At 40.1% G+C, this 18,530-nt stretch overlaps 1 protein-coding gene across 4 annotated transcripts in view; it reads left to right on the plus strand.

Moving 5' to 3' along the window:
- Nucleotides 1–18,530, plus strand: part of atp8a1 (ATPase phospholipid transporting 8A1) — a 112,217-nt gene that overhangs the window by 42,198 nt on the left and 51,489 nt on the right. For 3 of the 4 annotated variants that reach the window (XR_009782884.1, XM_061724921.1, XM_061724919.1), the window contains exons 8-16: nt 275–344; nt 440–567; nt 1,721–1,832; nt 2,816–2,981; nt 6,785–6,912; nt 8,119–8,196; nt 8,314–8,402; nt 11,202–11,246; nt 15,722–15,794. Coding sequence is in view for 3 of the 4 variants with exons in the window: in XM_061724921.1 (XP_061580905.1) it covers nt 275–344; nt 440–567; nt 1,721–1,832; nt 2,816–2,981; nt 6,785–6,912; nt 8,119–8,196; nt 8,314–8,402; nt 11,202–11,246; nt 15,722–15,794 (889 nt within the window). In the remaining variant the exon portion in view is untranslated. The remainder of the gene's footprint in view (nt 1–274; nt 345–439; nt 568–1,720; nt 1,833–2,815; nt 2,982–6,784; nt 6,913–8,118; nt 8,197–8,313; nt 8,403–11,201; nt 11,247–15,721; nt 15,795–18,530) is intronic. The other variant, XM_061724920.1, reaches the window with a different exon arrangement.

An 18,530-nucleotide genomic window follows, 5' to 3' on the forward strand; every position in this document is an offset into this window, starting at 1 on the left:
GTGATATTTTTTGCTGGCATGCAGCAGCTTTGTTTGTGGTGCTCTTGCCCTCTGTTTTAGCCCCCGTTCTCCGTCACAGTTCATTTTCTTTTAATTGATCTCTTATTGATAATTGAGTTCCTCTTATATGGGAAATATTTAGCCATTTACTCTTCAATGTAATATCAAATTGTTTTTAAATTAAACAGTTGAGGTTGGATGTATAGTAGCATGCAGTGAAATATTATCATCATTTGATTTTCCTACAAGTGTCTTTATCCTCTCCCTCCAACAGTGAACCACAAGGTATGTGCTACATTGAGACGTCTAATTTGGATGGAGAAACGAACCTTAAAATCAGACAGGTGATTATCTTTTTGTAGGATTAAGTTACATCTTTGTTTAACCTAATCATAATGGAGCGTTTAAAAGTAACCTTGCTTTAATGTTTCACTAACAGGGTCTCCAGGTGACGGCTGAAATCAAAGAAATTGACAGCCTGATGCGTCTTTCTGGACGGATGGAGTGTGAAAGCCCAAACCGTCACCTGTACGAGTTTGTTGGAAACATCCGCTTGGACGGCCACAGGTGGGCTCAGCTGCAGAGCTGTTTCTCTCATAACTCCACGCTTTTACCATCACCGCATGCCCTTGGCCAGAGGTAGAAATGTATGTTCAGGTTTAGGAGGATATTTTCTCTTTCTGTTCAGTAAATGAAAGATGAGCTGCCGTGATAAGCCAGTTTGCTTCTTGGATTGTAAGCCGTGTGGTTGCTTTTAGAACATCACAGTTTACTTTTGGAGCTCTGACACAATAACACCCCACTGAAATTGCTCCCAGAAATAGTCTTGTTAGTTCATTTTTATCTGCACATAGTTTAATGCACCGTCCCTAAAGGCTCAGATGTTAGCACTGTAGGATCATTCCTTTGTTTTTATTATACATTTTATATTTCCTATTTATAATTAGGATTTAAAGGGGACCTATTATGGCATCTAATACCTATTTTAAACAGGACTTGAATGTCTTAAAAACAAGCTTTTGATGTTTTTTTTTGCTAAATAAATGAGAAATTCAGCCTCTGAGCCATGTCTTTATCATCCCAGTGTCTAACCTCATTATTTATGCAGGATTCTGAGTGGGCGGGGCTATGATAATGAGGCTCTGTGCTGATTGGCTGCCTGAATGACGCGATACACCGCTACGAAAAAATGACGGAAGCTCCGGCCGGCGGAGTTAGTTGTGGGCGTGGTTTCACGCATCGGAGGCCAACCTATGTTAATCGCATTTTTGTTACGTAACTAAAGGGAGCAGAATCTGAACGGCTCGTAGATCCACATCACACTGGATGGCTCATCCGGGCGGCTGTACAGACACTGCAGAATTTGGTTGCTTTCCTCCTTCTCTGAGTTGGCAGACTGAGGGGAGACCACTTTATATATGTTAAAGCAAGAAAAAACCTGTTTTTCATAATAGGTCCCCTTTAAGCTTGTGGAAGTAGGATGGATCCATAGGTTTTCCATACTGGTTTCATCCCGATTAGGGTGCAGGATGGCCAGAGGCCAAACCTGTCTTTTATACATATTGAAAAGAAGTGTTATCGATCCAGTTTGTGTTGTTTTGTGTGTTGCAAAAGGACCTGATAAATTACTCCTTGATGGTATTGGCGTTTATTGACGAGGGATGGCTGAGATCTGAAAAGCCTTTGAATGCAGTAATGACAGCTGTGCTTCTTCCTCCAGCACGGTACCTCTGGGTCCGGACCAGATCTTACTGAGAGGAGCCCAGCTGAGGAACACCCAGTGGGTCCACGGTGTGGTCGTGTACACAGGTCATGACACAAAGCTCATGCAGGTGAGGCATGTTCATACAGCTCATCATTTACTGTATTATATCAGAACGGTTGGCACTAACCTTCCAGATGCTTTTTCTTAGATTTTTTTACTCGCTCGGAGCTAGGGATGGGCGGTATGGACTAAAAAATGTATCACGATAATTTCTGGCATTTATCCCGATAACGATAAAAATGACGATAAAAAAAATACCAATTCAACTCCACCTTTTTAACTATAAATCTATCTCGCTCTCAGATCCGCCATGTTTGTCATCAACGGGAATTTATCTTTCTTTCTTTCTTTCTTTCTTTCTTTCTTTCTTTCTTTCTTTCTTTCTTTCTTTCTTTCTTTCTTTCTTTCTTTCTTTCTTTCTTTCTTTCTTTCTTTCTTTCTTTCTTTCTTTCTTTCTTTCTTTCTTTCTTTCTTTCTTTCTTTCTTTCTTTCTTTCTTTCTTTCTTTCTTTCCTCCTGCTCTTTCCTTCCTTCTTCCCTTCCTCTTTTCTCCTTTCCTTCCTCCTTTCCTTGTTTTCTCCCTTCCTTCTTCCCTTCCTCTTTTCTCCCTTCCTTCCTCCTTTCCTTGTTTTCTCCCTTCCTTCTCCCCTTTCCTTCCTTCCTTCCTTCCTTCCTTCCTTCCTTCCTTCCTTCCTTCCTTGCTTCCTTCCTTCCTTCCTTCCTTCCTTCCTTCCTTCCTTCCTTCCTTCCTTCCTTCCTTCCTTCCTTCCTTCCTTCCTTCCTTCCTTCCTTCCTTCCTTCCTTCCTTCCTTCCTTCCTTCCTTCCTTCCAAAAATCAGCTTTACACAAAAACATCATCAAGGGGAATTTATCGTTTTTACCGCGTCATGACAAATTCTTATCGTGAGGAATTTTTTTGACTGTTTATCGTGAACGGTAAAATATCGCCCATTCCTACTCGGAGCATAAAAACACTCTAGTTTGTTATACTTTGCCCTTTTTTTGTTTTTTCTTTCTTTTTCTCACCACTATCTTCTCATGTATTACCCAGAATTCCACACGGCCTCCTCTGAAGCTGTCCAATGTGGAGCGCATCACCAACTTTCAAATCCTCGTGCTGTTTGGTTGCCTGCTGGCAATCTCTCTGGTCTGCTCCATTGGCCAAACCATCTGGAAGTACCAGTATGGCAATGATGCCTGGTACATGGATCTCAACTGTAAGAGTCCCTAAAGCCCTCGCTGCACACCTTATTCCACATATTTTGTCTCACTTGTTCACATCAGCTTATTTATTTATTTATTTGTCATTTTGAGTTCTTAAATGCTACTATTTGTTGTCGTGGCTTTATTTTTGCCTCAGTTAAATTATGTTGTCGGTGTTGTCTCGTTATTTTTTTTTGTTTTTAAATACAAGTGAAATATGTGGCAATACGGGACTAAGTAAAATCCCAGATAACTAAGAAACCACAGCTGTGACATGCATAAATGTGTTGTGAATGAGTCTCATTGAAAAGAAATGGTTGAATATCACTGCGCTGCTGTACTTTTTTTGTTCCTTCCTAATGTTCTGTTTGATTTTGTTGTTTTCTTTGTTGTCGTTTTTTTAACAGCTCCAGGTAACAACCATTTAAAAGCCTTGGCCATCCGTGAATGACCCTCTCTTACTAACCCCTTACTGAAGCTCTGCCTTTGCTAAGCAAATGAAGCCCCCTACCCTCGCCCCCTATACGGTTGCCCTACTTTGTATGGGCTCATGGACAAGCACATACCAGGGATCCAACACTAGGTTTTTCCCCTCCAGCTCTCTTATACCTTTTGTCTAGTTATTTTCAGTGCCTGATGCAAACAGTGTGTCACTTCTCCTCCATTTCTATATTTTTGTGCCACGTTAAACACTTTGCTGACCCCAAGCTTCAGACCATCTTTTTTTCCTTTTTATCCTCCTTTAATTTGTCTTAAGAAATGAATAGCAGCATTTACTTTAATTGTTAATCAGACATGTTTTTGTTGAAGAAGCCGATGCATTTCTCAGTGCTTGAATGCAACAGGGTTTGTAACCCAGATTGGATATTTACCTTTGTAAACGTTCCACTGCCGCATGTTTTTTGTCGTTTTTTTTTGTTTTCTTCAACATGAGGGAGGCAGAGTCTTAAAAACCTGCTTCATTTTTGCTTCTATTCTCAAATCATCACACAAAAAGTCTCTTTTTGAGTTACTAATACAGCATTGAAAACACGACTTCAGTTTTGGACCAATGTTAAGATGGAGCTCTGAACGTGGTATGCAAAGTGGTTACCGTGACACTGGCCATTACTTTACCCGTACCCCGATAGGTCTGTGTAGGACAGGTTGTGCCCTGGTCAGTTTAAGCTTGCATTATGACTTGCATGGTCCCTTGAGATGTTGTTTTGGCGTCTATTGGTTTTTGTAAGAGCTTTTAATGTTGTCCTCGGTGGCAGTTTAACCTTTACTTAAAAGAAGAACCAGATGAGGGAAGTGTAAGTTATAAAGCAAGCCTCCATCTTGAAATGATTTAACATCATAAGGAGTGGTTGAGGCTCTGTCCAGTGCACATTATCCATGTGACAAAAGAGGGGTGGAGACACAGCCATCTCGTCAAAGCCAAATTTATTGACCGTACTTTATTTTATTATTATAAATAAGTTTGCTTACTCATCAGGAGTTGATTGATAGATACAGACTACAGGAAAAGTCAGCCTAGCGCTCATCGTAAATCATCTTGTCACAGAAACCAGTGATTATGCACAATGGATGAATAATAAATTTGACTTTGACCTGTTGCAAAGTGCTGACTGGCTGTTGCGTTTCATTAAGGTAATGCATTATACAAACAAACGCAGACTCCGAGACCAAAGGCTTTTGATTGAAAGTTAGTAAAGTGAGAGTGTTGCTTGAGTTGGTCTGGACTCTAGATTCTTATCTTGTAACTTGGGACTTCTTCAGATTTGAACACAAGTCCTGAACATGAATAACAATAGCCCCAAATTAAACAATGTAGTCAAAGCATTTAGGTCTGTGAAGGCTGGCGCTTGAGAAAGTTTCTCAAACAGGAAAATACTTTTCGTGGGGGAGGGGGCAAGCGCAACTGTTCTAGTTTTCTCTCCGTATCTCATCCTGCGAGACTTCTCTTCACAAAAACATCTTTAAACCAATTATTGCGACTACCGGTACCGCTGTTGCAAATCTAGTCAGAGGAGCGGAGGATCATTTAAATGATTAATCATACACCTGATTTAATGCAGTCATGCATAGTGATTAAGTAACGTTATATTACAACTGTATTGTATTAATGAGGCCAGAAACAGCTGGAGACTACGTCACACCCTGCTCTGCCAGAGACATTTATTGGCGCGTCTGAAGAACCACCTTGTAAAAGCGTAAAAAGGTTTTTCCGATATTTGGCAGTTTTTTTTAATTAGATCCGTTTCCATTAAAGGTTTCCTTTTTCTAAAGTTGGGTTTTGCGCAGATTTAGGGGTAATCGACTAATGAGCGCGACAAATGTTATGTTATTTCAAATATTATGTTATTTATTGGAAAAAAATGTAAAAAAATAAATAAGAATAGGTTACATTTTGGAGTGATCCAGTTAGTCCTGACTTAAATCCAAGAAGAACGACTATGGAAATGCCTTAAGTGAGCAGTCGAAACCATTCTGTAGGGAAGCGTGGACAAAAGAAATACACACAATGGCATTTCTGTCCCATTTGTTGTGGGTTTTCTAAATCTAGTTTTAGGACTTGTGTTACAATATATCAATAGTTTTAAACCATATTTTCTGCAGGACTCCAGAGCATTTCAAGCACCATGACTTGGAAGGTATTTCCTGATACCTTTGGACTTTTTGTTTTAGGAAGAGTGTCCCAGCAAAAAAATCTGCTGATAAGCGAAACGTGTTTAAGCTTTAAGTTTCATTTTGAGCAGAGCTGGTTTACCAATCTTAAAATGCACAATACCTGTTAAACCAGACAAAAAATACTCATGAAAATGAAGTCAAACTTAATATTGCTGTGGATGCATTAATAGATATATATACATGCTTGCAACCTCTTAATATTCACCTTAAAATGATATTGCAGTGGCAGAAAATCTGTGCATGTCCAGTTTTGCTGGTTTGCTTTCCTTTTTAGTAGCTCCACCACGACTCTGACCCAGTCTAGGATAACACACTCATGAGTGAAATGAAGTGCTGTAGAAATCCTCATTAACGCTAACTTGAACGTCCAGCCCAGCCGACGTGATCCACCCACTCTTTTCCTTTTCTCGTTGGTTGAAAATGTGCTTTGGACTGAATCTCCCTCCTTTCTTTTTTGTCTTGAGAGCATCTGAAATGTTTGTCCCCGCCCCTACCCCCTCCATTTCTTCAATAAAATTACTCCATCCTGTTTGTGTTGTCGTAGCAGTAGCTTCCATCCTGTCACTCTGTGTGTGCCATTCAGTTTTTTGTTTTGCAATTAATCTGTCATGGGAAAGGGCTGGCCCCGTCAACTGCAAATCTAAGCTCAAGGCAGGTAACATTTACACCTTCTGCAAGCTGAGGAAAGGTAAATCACATCCCTCCTGTTTTCATGTTTGGTGTCAGTGGGGTTACACTACCAGTTGTTTGGGGCTTTTGCGGGACCAGCATTATTTTGCATAGTGCCTTGTTGAACTCATTGCTTGGATCATGCTGGATGCCAAGGCTGCTGCTGTGACTCTAATGAGATACTTCAGTCCCTAAGCGCTACTTTAAATCTTTGGGACTCTAAATTGGATTGCTAATCGGTCGAGTTAGAAAAGGAGAGGGTTGGGAGATACAAAAGCTCAATTCCAGATGATGTGCAACACTAACCCAAAACACTCTCTGGATTAGGATAATGTTGCTCATTAGCTGGATGAAGCTTTGGGATTTTTCATTTGACTAATTTATATTTACAAAAAAAAAAAAAAAACAGAAAAACAAACTGGTGTGTTTTTTTTTATGCATCACTTCTGTTTGTCCATAACCTGTCCCCTGATAGATGGCGGGGCTGCTAACTTTGGCCTCAACTTCCTCACCTTCATTATCCTGTTCAACAACTTGATACCCATCAGTCTTCTGGTAACGCTGGAGGTCATCAAATTCATCCAGGCCTTTTTCATCAACTGGGTGAGTTGAAGCCACGGCCAACGGTTTAACGGAACAGGATGCAACGTTACGTGTGTTTTATATGATTGGAGGCAGTGAGCATAACATTTCAGTGAGTCAGGGTGTGATTTACAGCTTATTGCAACAGCTGCTACAATTGGAGTTGAGATATGTTTTAGTTTAAGGGGACAAAGTAGGTATGACAGTTTTAATAGTTTCAGGATAAAACTGACAACTGGTTTAAAAACAAACTTACTTAAAAGGAATGCTGTTGTACGTACCAGACTCTTTAAATACCGAGACCGACACGAGCCAGCGCTACATTTCATCTGTCTGCAACATTGAAGCCAACAACAATAATACCTGCAGTCTACGAAAGTCCAGTCTAGCTGATGCATTCCCTTCATCGTTTAGATAGAGCACCACTGTTTAGTGACTGTGGGTTTGTGAAGTCGTGAATAGGGGTTGATTTCATAAACAGCCCGTAATGTCAAAATAGTAGCAAAATAAATCCACATTAATAAACCAAGTTGTACGTTTTCGTATTTTACAGGAATGAGTTCAACCACTGTCATGAGGGTTTTCTTGAAGCCTCTTTTGGAGACATGCGGCAGCTCTCATTTAAGAAAATAAATAAATCAGTAAATCACAACATTTTCCAAAAATGAAACAACCTTGTGTTTTGGGATAAACAGAATTTTATTATCACTTTTTTTGCTTTTTGAGTGTGTTTTTTGAATGTAACATAACTGCTTTTGATCCAGTTTTTAACTAGAAATCTATGTTGAAATGCTGCTTGGTGCTCACCCCTGTATCTGCTTAATGTAAGGCGACAACATCTATTCTGGAAAAGAAAAACTTCATGTAAAGATGTTTGTTCATCTTGAGACTATACAGTATGACATGAAGCATATGATTGAAGACCTGAAATATTTCCGTGTTATATAACCTCAGTAAGTGGGTCATCCCCACCAACTATCTCATCTGAGGAATCATACAGTTTTTTTCCCACTCAGTTATTTTGAGTCCCTTTTTTATTCATTACATTTTAAATGACACCCTCACAAGATTGTTTTACCTAAATGGGCCATAGGTTTCCTCTGGTTCTGTATTTCCTGAAAAGAAATTGGACTGATGGGCTTTGTTTTCTCTTTCATCACTGATCTGAAAGACTTGTGTCATTTCTTTGGTGAGATTAAAAGTTCTCTTTCTTTTTTGCTTTTTAAGGACACCGATATGCTGTATGAGCCCACAAACACACCCGCTATGGCCCGCACCTCCAATCTGAATGAAGAATTAGGCCAGGTAAATCCTATACCTAGAAGTCTAGCTAATATTGCCTTTTTAATTCTTGGGAAAAATATGTTTCCTTTTTATTTCTCCCACATTTCAAGCATCTCCACTATTTCTCTACCCGTACAGGTGAAATACATTTTCTCTGACAAAACTGGAACGCTGACCTGCAACGTGATGCAGTTTAAGAAGTGCACCATTGCCGGTGTGGCCTATGGGTATGTCCTGTTTTACTGTCCCTGCCTCACTCCTCACATGCTCCTCCGCTGCCCCCCCATCATCTTCATTAAATGCAGAGTGCGCATCCCAGTACATCTGGTGTTTCTCTCCTCCTGCATATTCTCATTAGTGGTTGCAGCAGTGTAAAAAATAAACGGTAAATAAAACATGGATAGGCAAATTTAACCAACGGCTTTAGAGCTTTCCTCTGCTCAGCTTCTTATCCATCATTTGTCACACATGGGGTGTTTGCAAGAGTCTGTTTCCTCCCCTCTGAGGGTTCCTGAGTGTTTAGAAATGTATATGATATGCAGTATCCTATTATAAACTTCAGTATTAAGCCAAATGTCATACCCTACATGAATTCGTTTTCCTCAGCTCTAAAGACGTATTGAGTTACATTTCATTAAATCAGACTTCGTTGTTTTCCCCTCCAATTTGAATCTTAGGCATCAATAATTAGCCTCAGCAGCAGCAAAATAAGTAGGAGAGCACCATGTCTTTAGAGAGCCGGAGTAAGTGCAGGCAGGACACTACATTATTTATCCCATTAGGGTTCAATTAAAGGTTTGATCGATAAAGTGCAGACTGAAGAACAAAAGACATCTTTTCATCCGGAGCTCCCTCTGCTAAAGCTTTCAGTTTTGTTGTGATTGAGAGCTGAAAACCACTCATTACAGGTCCCTGACTCGGCAATATCATTTTAAATATTGATGCTGTATCTCCCAGACCCTCTCTGAAATGTTTGTGTGGTTTAAAAACCTCATTGAGACTTATTTAGACTTTCTATTGCTGATTTAAAGACAGATGTCGTATATGGGGGATTTGCAGCTTTGTGGCACATTGTGTGTGTGTGTGTGTGTGTGTGTGTGTGTGTGTGTGTGTGTCACACTGGTCACTGGGGGCAGGACCTCATCCCTCCAAATAATAAAGTTATGCGGCGTTGTCATCTTTCATCCCAAAAAGAAATGATCCTCTGAGAACTTGCTCTTGTACAACTGATAAAACATGGACGAGTGTTTCATGGCACAAGGAGGGGCAACAGGTTCTGTTGATACCGTTGTTCAGTCCACTTCTCTTCTTCTAATGATTGTTCTCAAAACAAGGGAGGGAAGAGTCAGCTTTGTACGTTTTTATTCTGAACCCACTCTTCGTGTTCTCACAACAGATGCTTTAATCAATGCAAGAGCAATTAGAAAATATATATATATGAAAGTTGCTCATTGCCAGCTTTTTTTTGTTTGTTTTTTAATTTAACTTTTAATTCTGGGATTAATATGCTTCAGATAATTAATCTAGTTGTTTTTTTTTATATCCATTAGAGTGCAGTTGTTTCTACTTTACTGAAAAATAAGCTCTTTGGAGTAAACGCCAAGATAAAACATGCATGTATTAAAATGAATTTACAAGCATGTGCTTAGTTATTACTGAAAAGCGTGACTTTTAATTTGGTGCCAGCACACGCAAAAAGCCCCCCCCCCCACGACACTGCTGCCTGCATGTGTTCCTCACTACAAATTAAGTGCTGCTGTAATTAATAAAACCATCCCCAAGGGTGTAGACATTAATTAATTCCATTTGCTTGGAGACCAAATCTGAAGGAGCGACGCTGTCAGGCTACAGAGGCTCTCAGAACCCCCATCGCGTGTTACGTGTTGAGACGAGAGTTAACATATTTCTTTCAGAATGTCAGAACGCACAACAAATGAGGTTTGGATTTTAATATTCTATGAAGCAGGTTTGCCATTTTAAATGACGTTGGAGTAAAAGTTGATGGATAAGTCTGATACTGAAAGTGATGTCATACAAATGAGCTTTTTGCTCTTCTGCCTTCTCACAGTCAAATAGGAAACTGTAATATTTAGCAGCGCTCATTTGATACTGTTGATGAGCCCTGCACCTCAGTTAAGATATTAGAATCATGTGGTTAATCGCTCTCCAAAGCTTTCTCACCGCATGTAGCTTCGAACATGAATCATTTCTTATTCATTGACACATCTGTGGTTATAACCTGCAGAGAGTATTTGCAGACCCACGATTAGCTACGGCTGCAAACTTACCAATGCTTGTTTAGAGTTGAAAGGTACATGAGGATTAATATCATAGTTGCTCAGTGATTTAGTAATTTAATTTACTGAGGTATTTAAATATAGTAGTGCACAAATGGGTTAAAACAGAATGACGGGGTGGATAGTACAGGTAGACTTTAGGTTAAAAATGATGTTAAGATGATGTATCCTCCTTTAATTAATCCATAATATAGGTGTTTTTTTACTGGTGTCTTAAAGCAAGACCCAGTTCCCAGAGTGAATCGTGTGTGTTTTCTGTGTGGAGCATTTTCTCACTGTGTCTGTGTGGGTTTTCTGTGGGCGCTCTAGCTTCCTCCCACAGTCCAAAAACAAACGCGTTAGGTTGATTGGTGAGTCAAGATTAACTGACAGAGAGACTGTGAGCGTGCAAATGTGTTTCACTGCTTAATCTGTGATGGACTGGTGACCTTAAAAGAGCCGCACAGATGCAGCATTTCTCCATTTTCTGGAGAGTAGGTGGTTCTGCTTTTCCTGTCTTCGTAGGAAGCTAAACTTAAGTTTCAGTTCAGGTGCTATGCAGCTCTTAAATCATCGGTAACTGAAGAGCAATAAATGATCAGGAGGCCTGCTTAAATCCCCCTGCGTCTACCCTATCATACCGTAACCTCCACATAAATTATCCATTTTAGCTCCACTCCTGTTCAGAGAACATGTTCATGAAAGGCTTTGTCAACAAGATCCTTTTTGTTTTCACCTTCGCTCCAACAGTCACGTCCTGGAGGCTGAGGATGGTAGTTTTGCAGAGGAGGACTGGTAAGATAATGGGTGTGAAATGATGGTCGTTTTCTCTGCTTTTGTGATGTATTAGTGCTGCATCGCCTTGTGCAAAACGTGACTTTGAACACAATACAAGACCTCACTCTGTGTGTGTTTCTCCTCTTTCTTCTTTCGTGTGCGTAATACTCTTGAGACTTGTGACTGTGGTTCTTGAATCGCTGATATGAGAAGACTTTCTTAAACAAATGGTCAAGTATTTATTGTGAATGTTGTAGCTCTGTACTTGATCACAATAATACTGCAGGATCATCAGTTTTAGTGTTGCAGTTCTGTAAGCATGGGCTCGTCTGCAGGTTTGAGGAAAAGAGCCTTTCAGCAGTCACTGTATGTTGTGTTGAGGCTGAAGCTGAGCAGCTCATTCTCCATTAACATCAAACTAACTAGAAGATGGTATCGACTCATCTGTTACTGTCTCTAAAACATCATATTTCTGAGAGCTGTGTGCTTCAGTGTTGAGATTTGCAGCATGCATGTGTCTTATCCCTTCTGCATGTTGGAAATGAACTCTGTTTGATGATGTGTGTTGTCTCAAAGTGTTGCTACTCTATAAAAAAAAGTTTCCATCTTCCCGGAAAGCATACCTCTTCCTTATTGAATTAGCTTGTTTGGAATAGGGATGGGCGGTATGGACTAAAAAATGTATCACGATCATTTCTGGCATTTATCCCGATAACGATAAAAATGACGATAAAAAAAAAATACCAATTCAACTCCATCTTTTTAACTTCCTTCCTTCCTTCTTTCCTTCCTTCTTTTTTCCCTTCCTTCCTTCTTTCCTCCTGCTCTCTCCCTTCCTTCTCCCCTTTCCTTCCTTCCTTCCTTCTTTTTTCCCTTCCTTCCATCTTTCCTCCTGCTATCTCCTTCCTTCCTTCCTTCCTTCCTTCCTTCCTTCCTTCCTTCCTTCCTTCCTTCCTTCCTTCCTTCCTTCCTTCCTTCCTTCCTTCCTTTCTTCCTTCCTTCCTTCCTTCCTTCCTTCCTTCTTTCCTCCTGCTCTCTCCCTTCCTTCTCCCCTTTCCTTCCTTCCTTCTCCCCTTTCCTTCCTTCCTTCCTTCCTTCCTTCCTTCCTTCCTTCCTTCCTTCCTTCCTTCCTTCTTTTTTCCCTTCCTTCTGTCTTTCCTCCTGCTCTCTCCTTCCTTCTTCCCTTCCTCTTTTCTCCCTTCCTTCCTTCCTTCCTTCTTTTTTCCCTTCCTTCCTTCTTTCCTCCTGCTCTCTCCTTCCTTCCTTCCTTCCTTCCTTCCTTCCTTCCTTCCTTCCTTCCTTCCTTCCTTCCTTCCTTCCTTCCTTCCTTCCTTCCTTCCTTCCTTCCTTCCTTCCTTCCTTCCTTCCTTCCTTCCTTCCTTCTTTCACGTACGTTGTGCGTGGATTTAACGCAGAACCATAAATCAGCTTTACACAAAAACATCATCAACGGGAATTTATTGTTTTTACCGCGAGATGACAAATTCTTACCGTGAGGAATTTTTTTGACGGTTTATCATGAACGGTAAAATATCGCCCATTCCTAGTTTGGAACCTTAATATGTCAGATGGGCAGGAACAGCTGAAATGTTCAGGTGTAATTTGTCATCTTATGAATATGAAATGACATAAAATCTTAGACTTGAGACATGTTCATTTTTATTTCTAATTCATATGAACCTAAATGGGTCGATAGACTGTGTCATTGGTTTGATCTGGAACTGGTCCCCGGTTATTGACCGCCAACAGCCTGCACCCTTGTTCCCATAGCAATCGGAGCTCTGTGTGCTTGCAAATAATCAATAATTTACCATCCCTCTCGCCCAGTCTCGCGCCTCACAAATTTCATCAAGATAAAGGTCTGGGCGAGCTGTGATCCTGATGATGTGGAAAAGGCTCACAACTTCCCTGCCTTTACCAGAGTCACAGTATAATTATAGCACTGTGAGGTTGTTGTTTATTTTTTAAATCACATCTTTTAGTGAATATATAAGTTTACTTTGACATGGCCTGAAATTACATTGTTGAAACTTTGTAAAATGTATATTGATGGAGGGAAAAGTTTGCCATCTATATGAAATATCAAAACAAGACCTCTGTTATTAATTTCCCAAGCCCTCAGCACATCTGTGTGGTTATAGCACAATATTGATTCCAGCCTTTCTCTTTTATTCTCTTTTTTTCTCCTTTATTTATTTACTTCCCTCCAAAGTAAGGGAGAAAGACTTATGGGTTATAATGGAAACCTCAGTAAGACTTGTATATCAAACCCCGGTGTCGTGAGCAAGGCTGCTGCCAACTCTGCCTGATCTACAGGACTCTGTTATCAGATCGATTCCTCGCGGACAGCCGAGTGGCCGAGGGCCACGCAGAGAACCACTGCCGTACACCACCACACATTTTCTTTTATTAAAGAATAGTATGAAATCTCAAATGAAGTTTCTTTTCCAGTTTTCCAACGACTTTCTGTTGTCTGTGAAGCATTAATTGTTTTTCCGTTATGTGCCCAGCATGGTTGTTTCTTGGTGCTTTTATTTTAACTGGTGCTTAAGGAATATGGTCTTCTTTAGCAGCTCAATATATGTGTGTGTGTGTGTGTGTGTGTGTGTGTGTGTGTGTGTGTGTGTGTGTGTGTGTGTGTGTGTGTGTGTGTGTGTGTGTGTGTGTGTGTGTGTGTGTGTGTGTGTGTGTGTGTGTGTGTGTGTATGTATGTATGTGTATATATATATATATATATATTAGGGCTGTTCGATGAATCGATTTTAAATCGTAATCGCGATTATGTAATTAGAACGATGTTAAAACGTGAAACTCGTAAAATCGATTTTTCACTTTTTTTTTTTTTTTATTTATTTATTTTTTACCTTGTCTGCACACATATTAATGATTGATACCATATTAATGATTGATGGAAATACCTGCGACAAGTGCCCCATTGGAGAGGCTCTTTAGTGTAGGAGGGGGCGTTGTAAAAGCCACCGGGCATCCCTCAAGCTGCCGTAGACCGGCTCGTGTTCCTTGCAAAAAACTTGCTAATGTGAATAGCAAATGTGTGACTGACATTACACACCTCTACCTCCTTCATGGGTTGCATTATTATTTAGCATGCAAAGACCTTATTAGATTAGAAAATGTCTTGTTTTATTTAATTGGAAATATAACTTACTGTATGTTTGCAAGTGCTGATTTTTTTTTTTCAAAGATAAAACTTTATATTTTATTATATTTTTTAAAACTTTTTTTCAACTTATTTTGCAGAGTTTTGCACTTTATTCATTCATTTTTGGTTTAATAAGAGCAAAGTTTGCACTTAAAGCCCAATGGGGCAAATGTTCAATAAAAAAACAGCATATATGAAATCATTTCTTTGCCTTTTGTCAATTCACAAAATAATCGTAATCGTAATCGAAAATCGGATTTTGAGAGAAAAAAATCGAGATTTTATTTTTGGGCAAAATCGAACAGCCCTAATATATATATGTATATGTGTGTGTATATACAGTATATATATATATGTGTGTGTGTATATATATATATATATATATATATATATATATATATATATATATATATATATATATATCCTGAGCAAAGAGGCAACAATCTGTATTATTTAAGGGAATTATTGAAGTATAATATGCTATAACATACAAAAATGTGTGGATGGTTCTGTGGTGTATTGGAGCACATTTGAGTTGTTTTGTGTGTGATCTGCTTCCGTCAGCATAGTGACACTGTACATCACTCTCCTGAAGCCGAAGGGACCAGCATTTCCATTCTGCTATGATAGTACTTGAAACAGATATCAGTACTTTTGACACACGGCACAGAATGTGTAATTAACATTTTGAGACATCTGGGTATTGAGATAATACTACTATACAGTTTAAAGTACCTTTTGCAGCCAGAGGTGGCGTACTATGAATGCATGTTTCAGGTTCCTCCCTGTTTATGGAGCCAGACCTGTGTATGAACACCACTTGTTTTGTTTTGTTTGTGGCCAAAGATGTTCTGGGGGAGAAATTACATGAGATTGTGGCAAAAAAAAAAAAAAAAAAAGAAGTGTTCTGGCCAAGTGATTGTTATGGTTATTTCTTTGATTAGGAAAATAAAAGCAAATTACTTCATGATGATGATGATGATGATTTTACTTAGAGGTGCACGTGTTTGATTAAATACTCAAACAAGCCTGCCAAGTTGCAAGGCAGCAATTCATACTTAAGTTTTATGTAGACTTCAAAAGACTATAACAACAAATTATGTCTTTCTGTTTCTAAAAGACACTTTTTTCAATCTTATTTTATTTAGAAACTGTCGAAACCCTCTTAAAGTTAGAAAGGGCTTTAATGTAACCGCGTTAGATCTCTTGTTGTCAGAAGTTGCTTTGATCATGATGCAAGGTACCCAGTTGTTTACCTGTAAAGGGTATTGTCCCGCTGGGCTAACTATCAGGTTTGTTCTGGTCCTCTAACATCTCCATGTTTCCGTTCCAGGCACAGCACACAGTCATCAGATGAGGCCGGATTTAATGACCCGAGCTTACTGGAAAACCTCCAAAGTAATCACGTAAGTAATGGCAGGGATCCCCGTTGCCTGCTTGCAGTTACTGCGTCTGCTTAAGACAAATTAAGATGGATTTTCAGTCTAATCGTGTCTGGTTGCGTAATGTCTTCTTTTCATTTCTTGCTGGAGTGTTTTGGCTTGTACGTTGTCTTAGAAATGAAAAGGCCATCATGTTTCGTGTAATGCCTATTGTCCTGCAACGCTCTATATCACGTTGAAACTAATTTAGACACCAGTTAACTTAGTATTGCATACCTTACCCGGAAGAGGCATAGTTGTTCTTTCCACATCACTATAAACGATGAATAGTAAACACTCATATCAGCTCATTCTGACGAGGCGCACACTAGCCTCAATGAGGAACTCATACCACAGGGGATCAAGTCAACAATCTCTTAAAATACGCACATTCACAGCATTTGTCATCCTTTTATAGGACTTAAGAGGAGCAGTTATGACCATCTGCACTCATGAGCCGAGTGAAGGCTTTGATTGATTGGCTCGTGAGTCACTCAGCTGAAGAACAGAGTGGAGGAGGCAGGATGTCACATTTAATTACATGAAGTATTGCTGCCCAGGGAAAGTAGCAATCCCACTGTGATGTTTGTTTTGTTATGACAGCAGCATCTCTCCACACATTGAGTTTGTCTAAAGTCTGCTGCAGCTTCATATTAAGGGCCCGTCTTCCACAGCTAATTACTAACCGGCGTCTGTGGTTTCAGAAGCGTGGTTGTAATCTCTTGCAGCGTCGCCGTAATACTTTATTAATGGTTGATTTGGAATAGTACTCAACAATCTAGTGCTTGTATGAGCCAGTGTTACCCCTTTTCCACCAAACCGGTTCCAGGGCTGGTTCTGGACCAGTGCTGGTTCAACTTGCCAACCAGCTGAGAACCGGTTAGTTTTTTCATAGCTCGGGTACTAAAAGGAGCCACGTCATTATGTCACTGCAAACATCGGTTTCGTCAGTTACCAGAGTTGGTGCAACTCAGAACTGTTTTTTCTCGCCCGGAACCCTCTAACTAAATGTTTTCTGGTTAACTATTATCCAACTCAGACTTCTTAAAGTTGGCAACAGAAATGAGGCATCTCTAACAACAACAACAACAGTTATTTAATATTATAAAACTAAATATTCGAGCATAGTGAGATGGCGCTGGCAAATAATTAATGAAGATGGAGACTCATTTACATATTTATTGATCTGCACATATTAAATGAAATAGTTTTAAAAGACTTACATCCAGGTTTACTGAATTAAATGCTTTTTTTTGTGGTTCAAATCATAGTACGTGTAAAGATGCTGAAAGTCTTTCCGTCTCGGTGCACAACTTTGCAGCTGCGTGTCAAAACACTGCACACTGAACCTTTTAAATAAATAAACGAGTGTATGAGAAAGCAGCTGGGACTTTTTTTATGGATAGATTAAACGGGTCGTTAGATGTGCCAGGAGAGCTTTTTATTTTATTTATTTATGTTTTGAGACTTTTTGTACAACTGCACTTACTGATTGTTAGTCCCCAATCGCATGAGAGGGATTTAAAGTTTCTAACAAAGGCCCCATCCACACACAGACGAGCTCAGGCTTCAACTTAAAATGATTTAATAGCACCAGCGCATCATCCATACGAAGCGTTCGTTTCTGAAATCAGGCTCCAGACTGGAAAGATTTGAAGGCAGCGTTTACGTGGCTCCCTTGTAACTGGCTCTCCGCAACTCTTCAGAAACGCTAAGGTCATGGACGCCACTTGTACTCGCCGCCGTTTTCTCCATTTTAGAGATCCCCGATGTTTCTCCGGCCGTGTTCGCTTGTTTCCGTCATCGCATCGCAGCGCCACTAACAGGCCTGGCATGTATCAACCCTATTGAATGCATTCATGTGGATGCGCACGTTTACTGACACATCTCCGTCTTTACAGAGAACGTCTCCGTGTGGATGTAGCCCAACTCTCAGATAAAAGTGAAGACATTTTTTTTTTGTTTCAAACTGTTGGATCTTCCTTTTAAATGTAGCATCATTTTACCTAACATCTTTAACTTTTAAACTAAAGTTCACGTGAACCCTCATCAATATTTCATTCGATGTTGTAGTTGCTAATCTAAGGAAGAATTGCAGTTAAGCCTGATGTTCTCACTGCAAACACTTAAAGGCCGGGAGGCTTCTTACTAAATCATCGCTAATCCTCAATAGCAAGAACAATTTTGCACGGCTGCAGGCTGTTTGTAGAAGTAATGTTAATGCAGTGTTGAGGGAGGTGACAAAGCGGAGGAGAGGAGAGGAGAGGGGGGGGGGGTATAACAGTCCTGACAAAAATAAATATCCCCTCTGGTGCTTTTCCTGATCTCTGGACGAGTTCCCAGCCCGCGGAGTTTCAGCGGCCTTCCTCGGGGTGTGTTTACTCTCCGGCATGCTCAGACTCCCCGCTTCATTTTGGTGTGACCCCTTCAACTTTTTCCACACTGACCATGTCTGAAGTGATGTCTGTCCGTCACTGCTGCCCTGACGTCATCCACCCAGGGCTCAGCGGTGGGGGGTGAGAGCGGGTGGCTGGCACCATGTGCACCATGCTATTAGTTGTCACATCTAATTGTGCCATCAAAGCAAAGCTCAGCATGGCGTTGGGCTCTGCCAGGGTTAACACCATCCTGAACATCTCACACACGCATTTGTGATTGTTCTTATATGAAATGCATAAAATTAAACAGACATTGATACCCTGGAAATGTGTTAACGTGCTT

This window comes from Cololabis saira, chromosome 7 (genome assembly GCF_033807715.1).
Source record: "Cololabis saira isolate AMF1-May2022 chromosome 7, fColSai1.1, whole genome shotgun sequence".
In the NCBI taxonomy this organism is placed as follows: domain Eukaryota; kingdom Metazoa; phylum Chordata; class Actinopteri; order Beloniformes; family Belonidae; genus Cololabis; species Cololabis saira.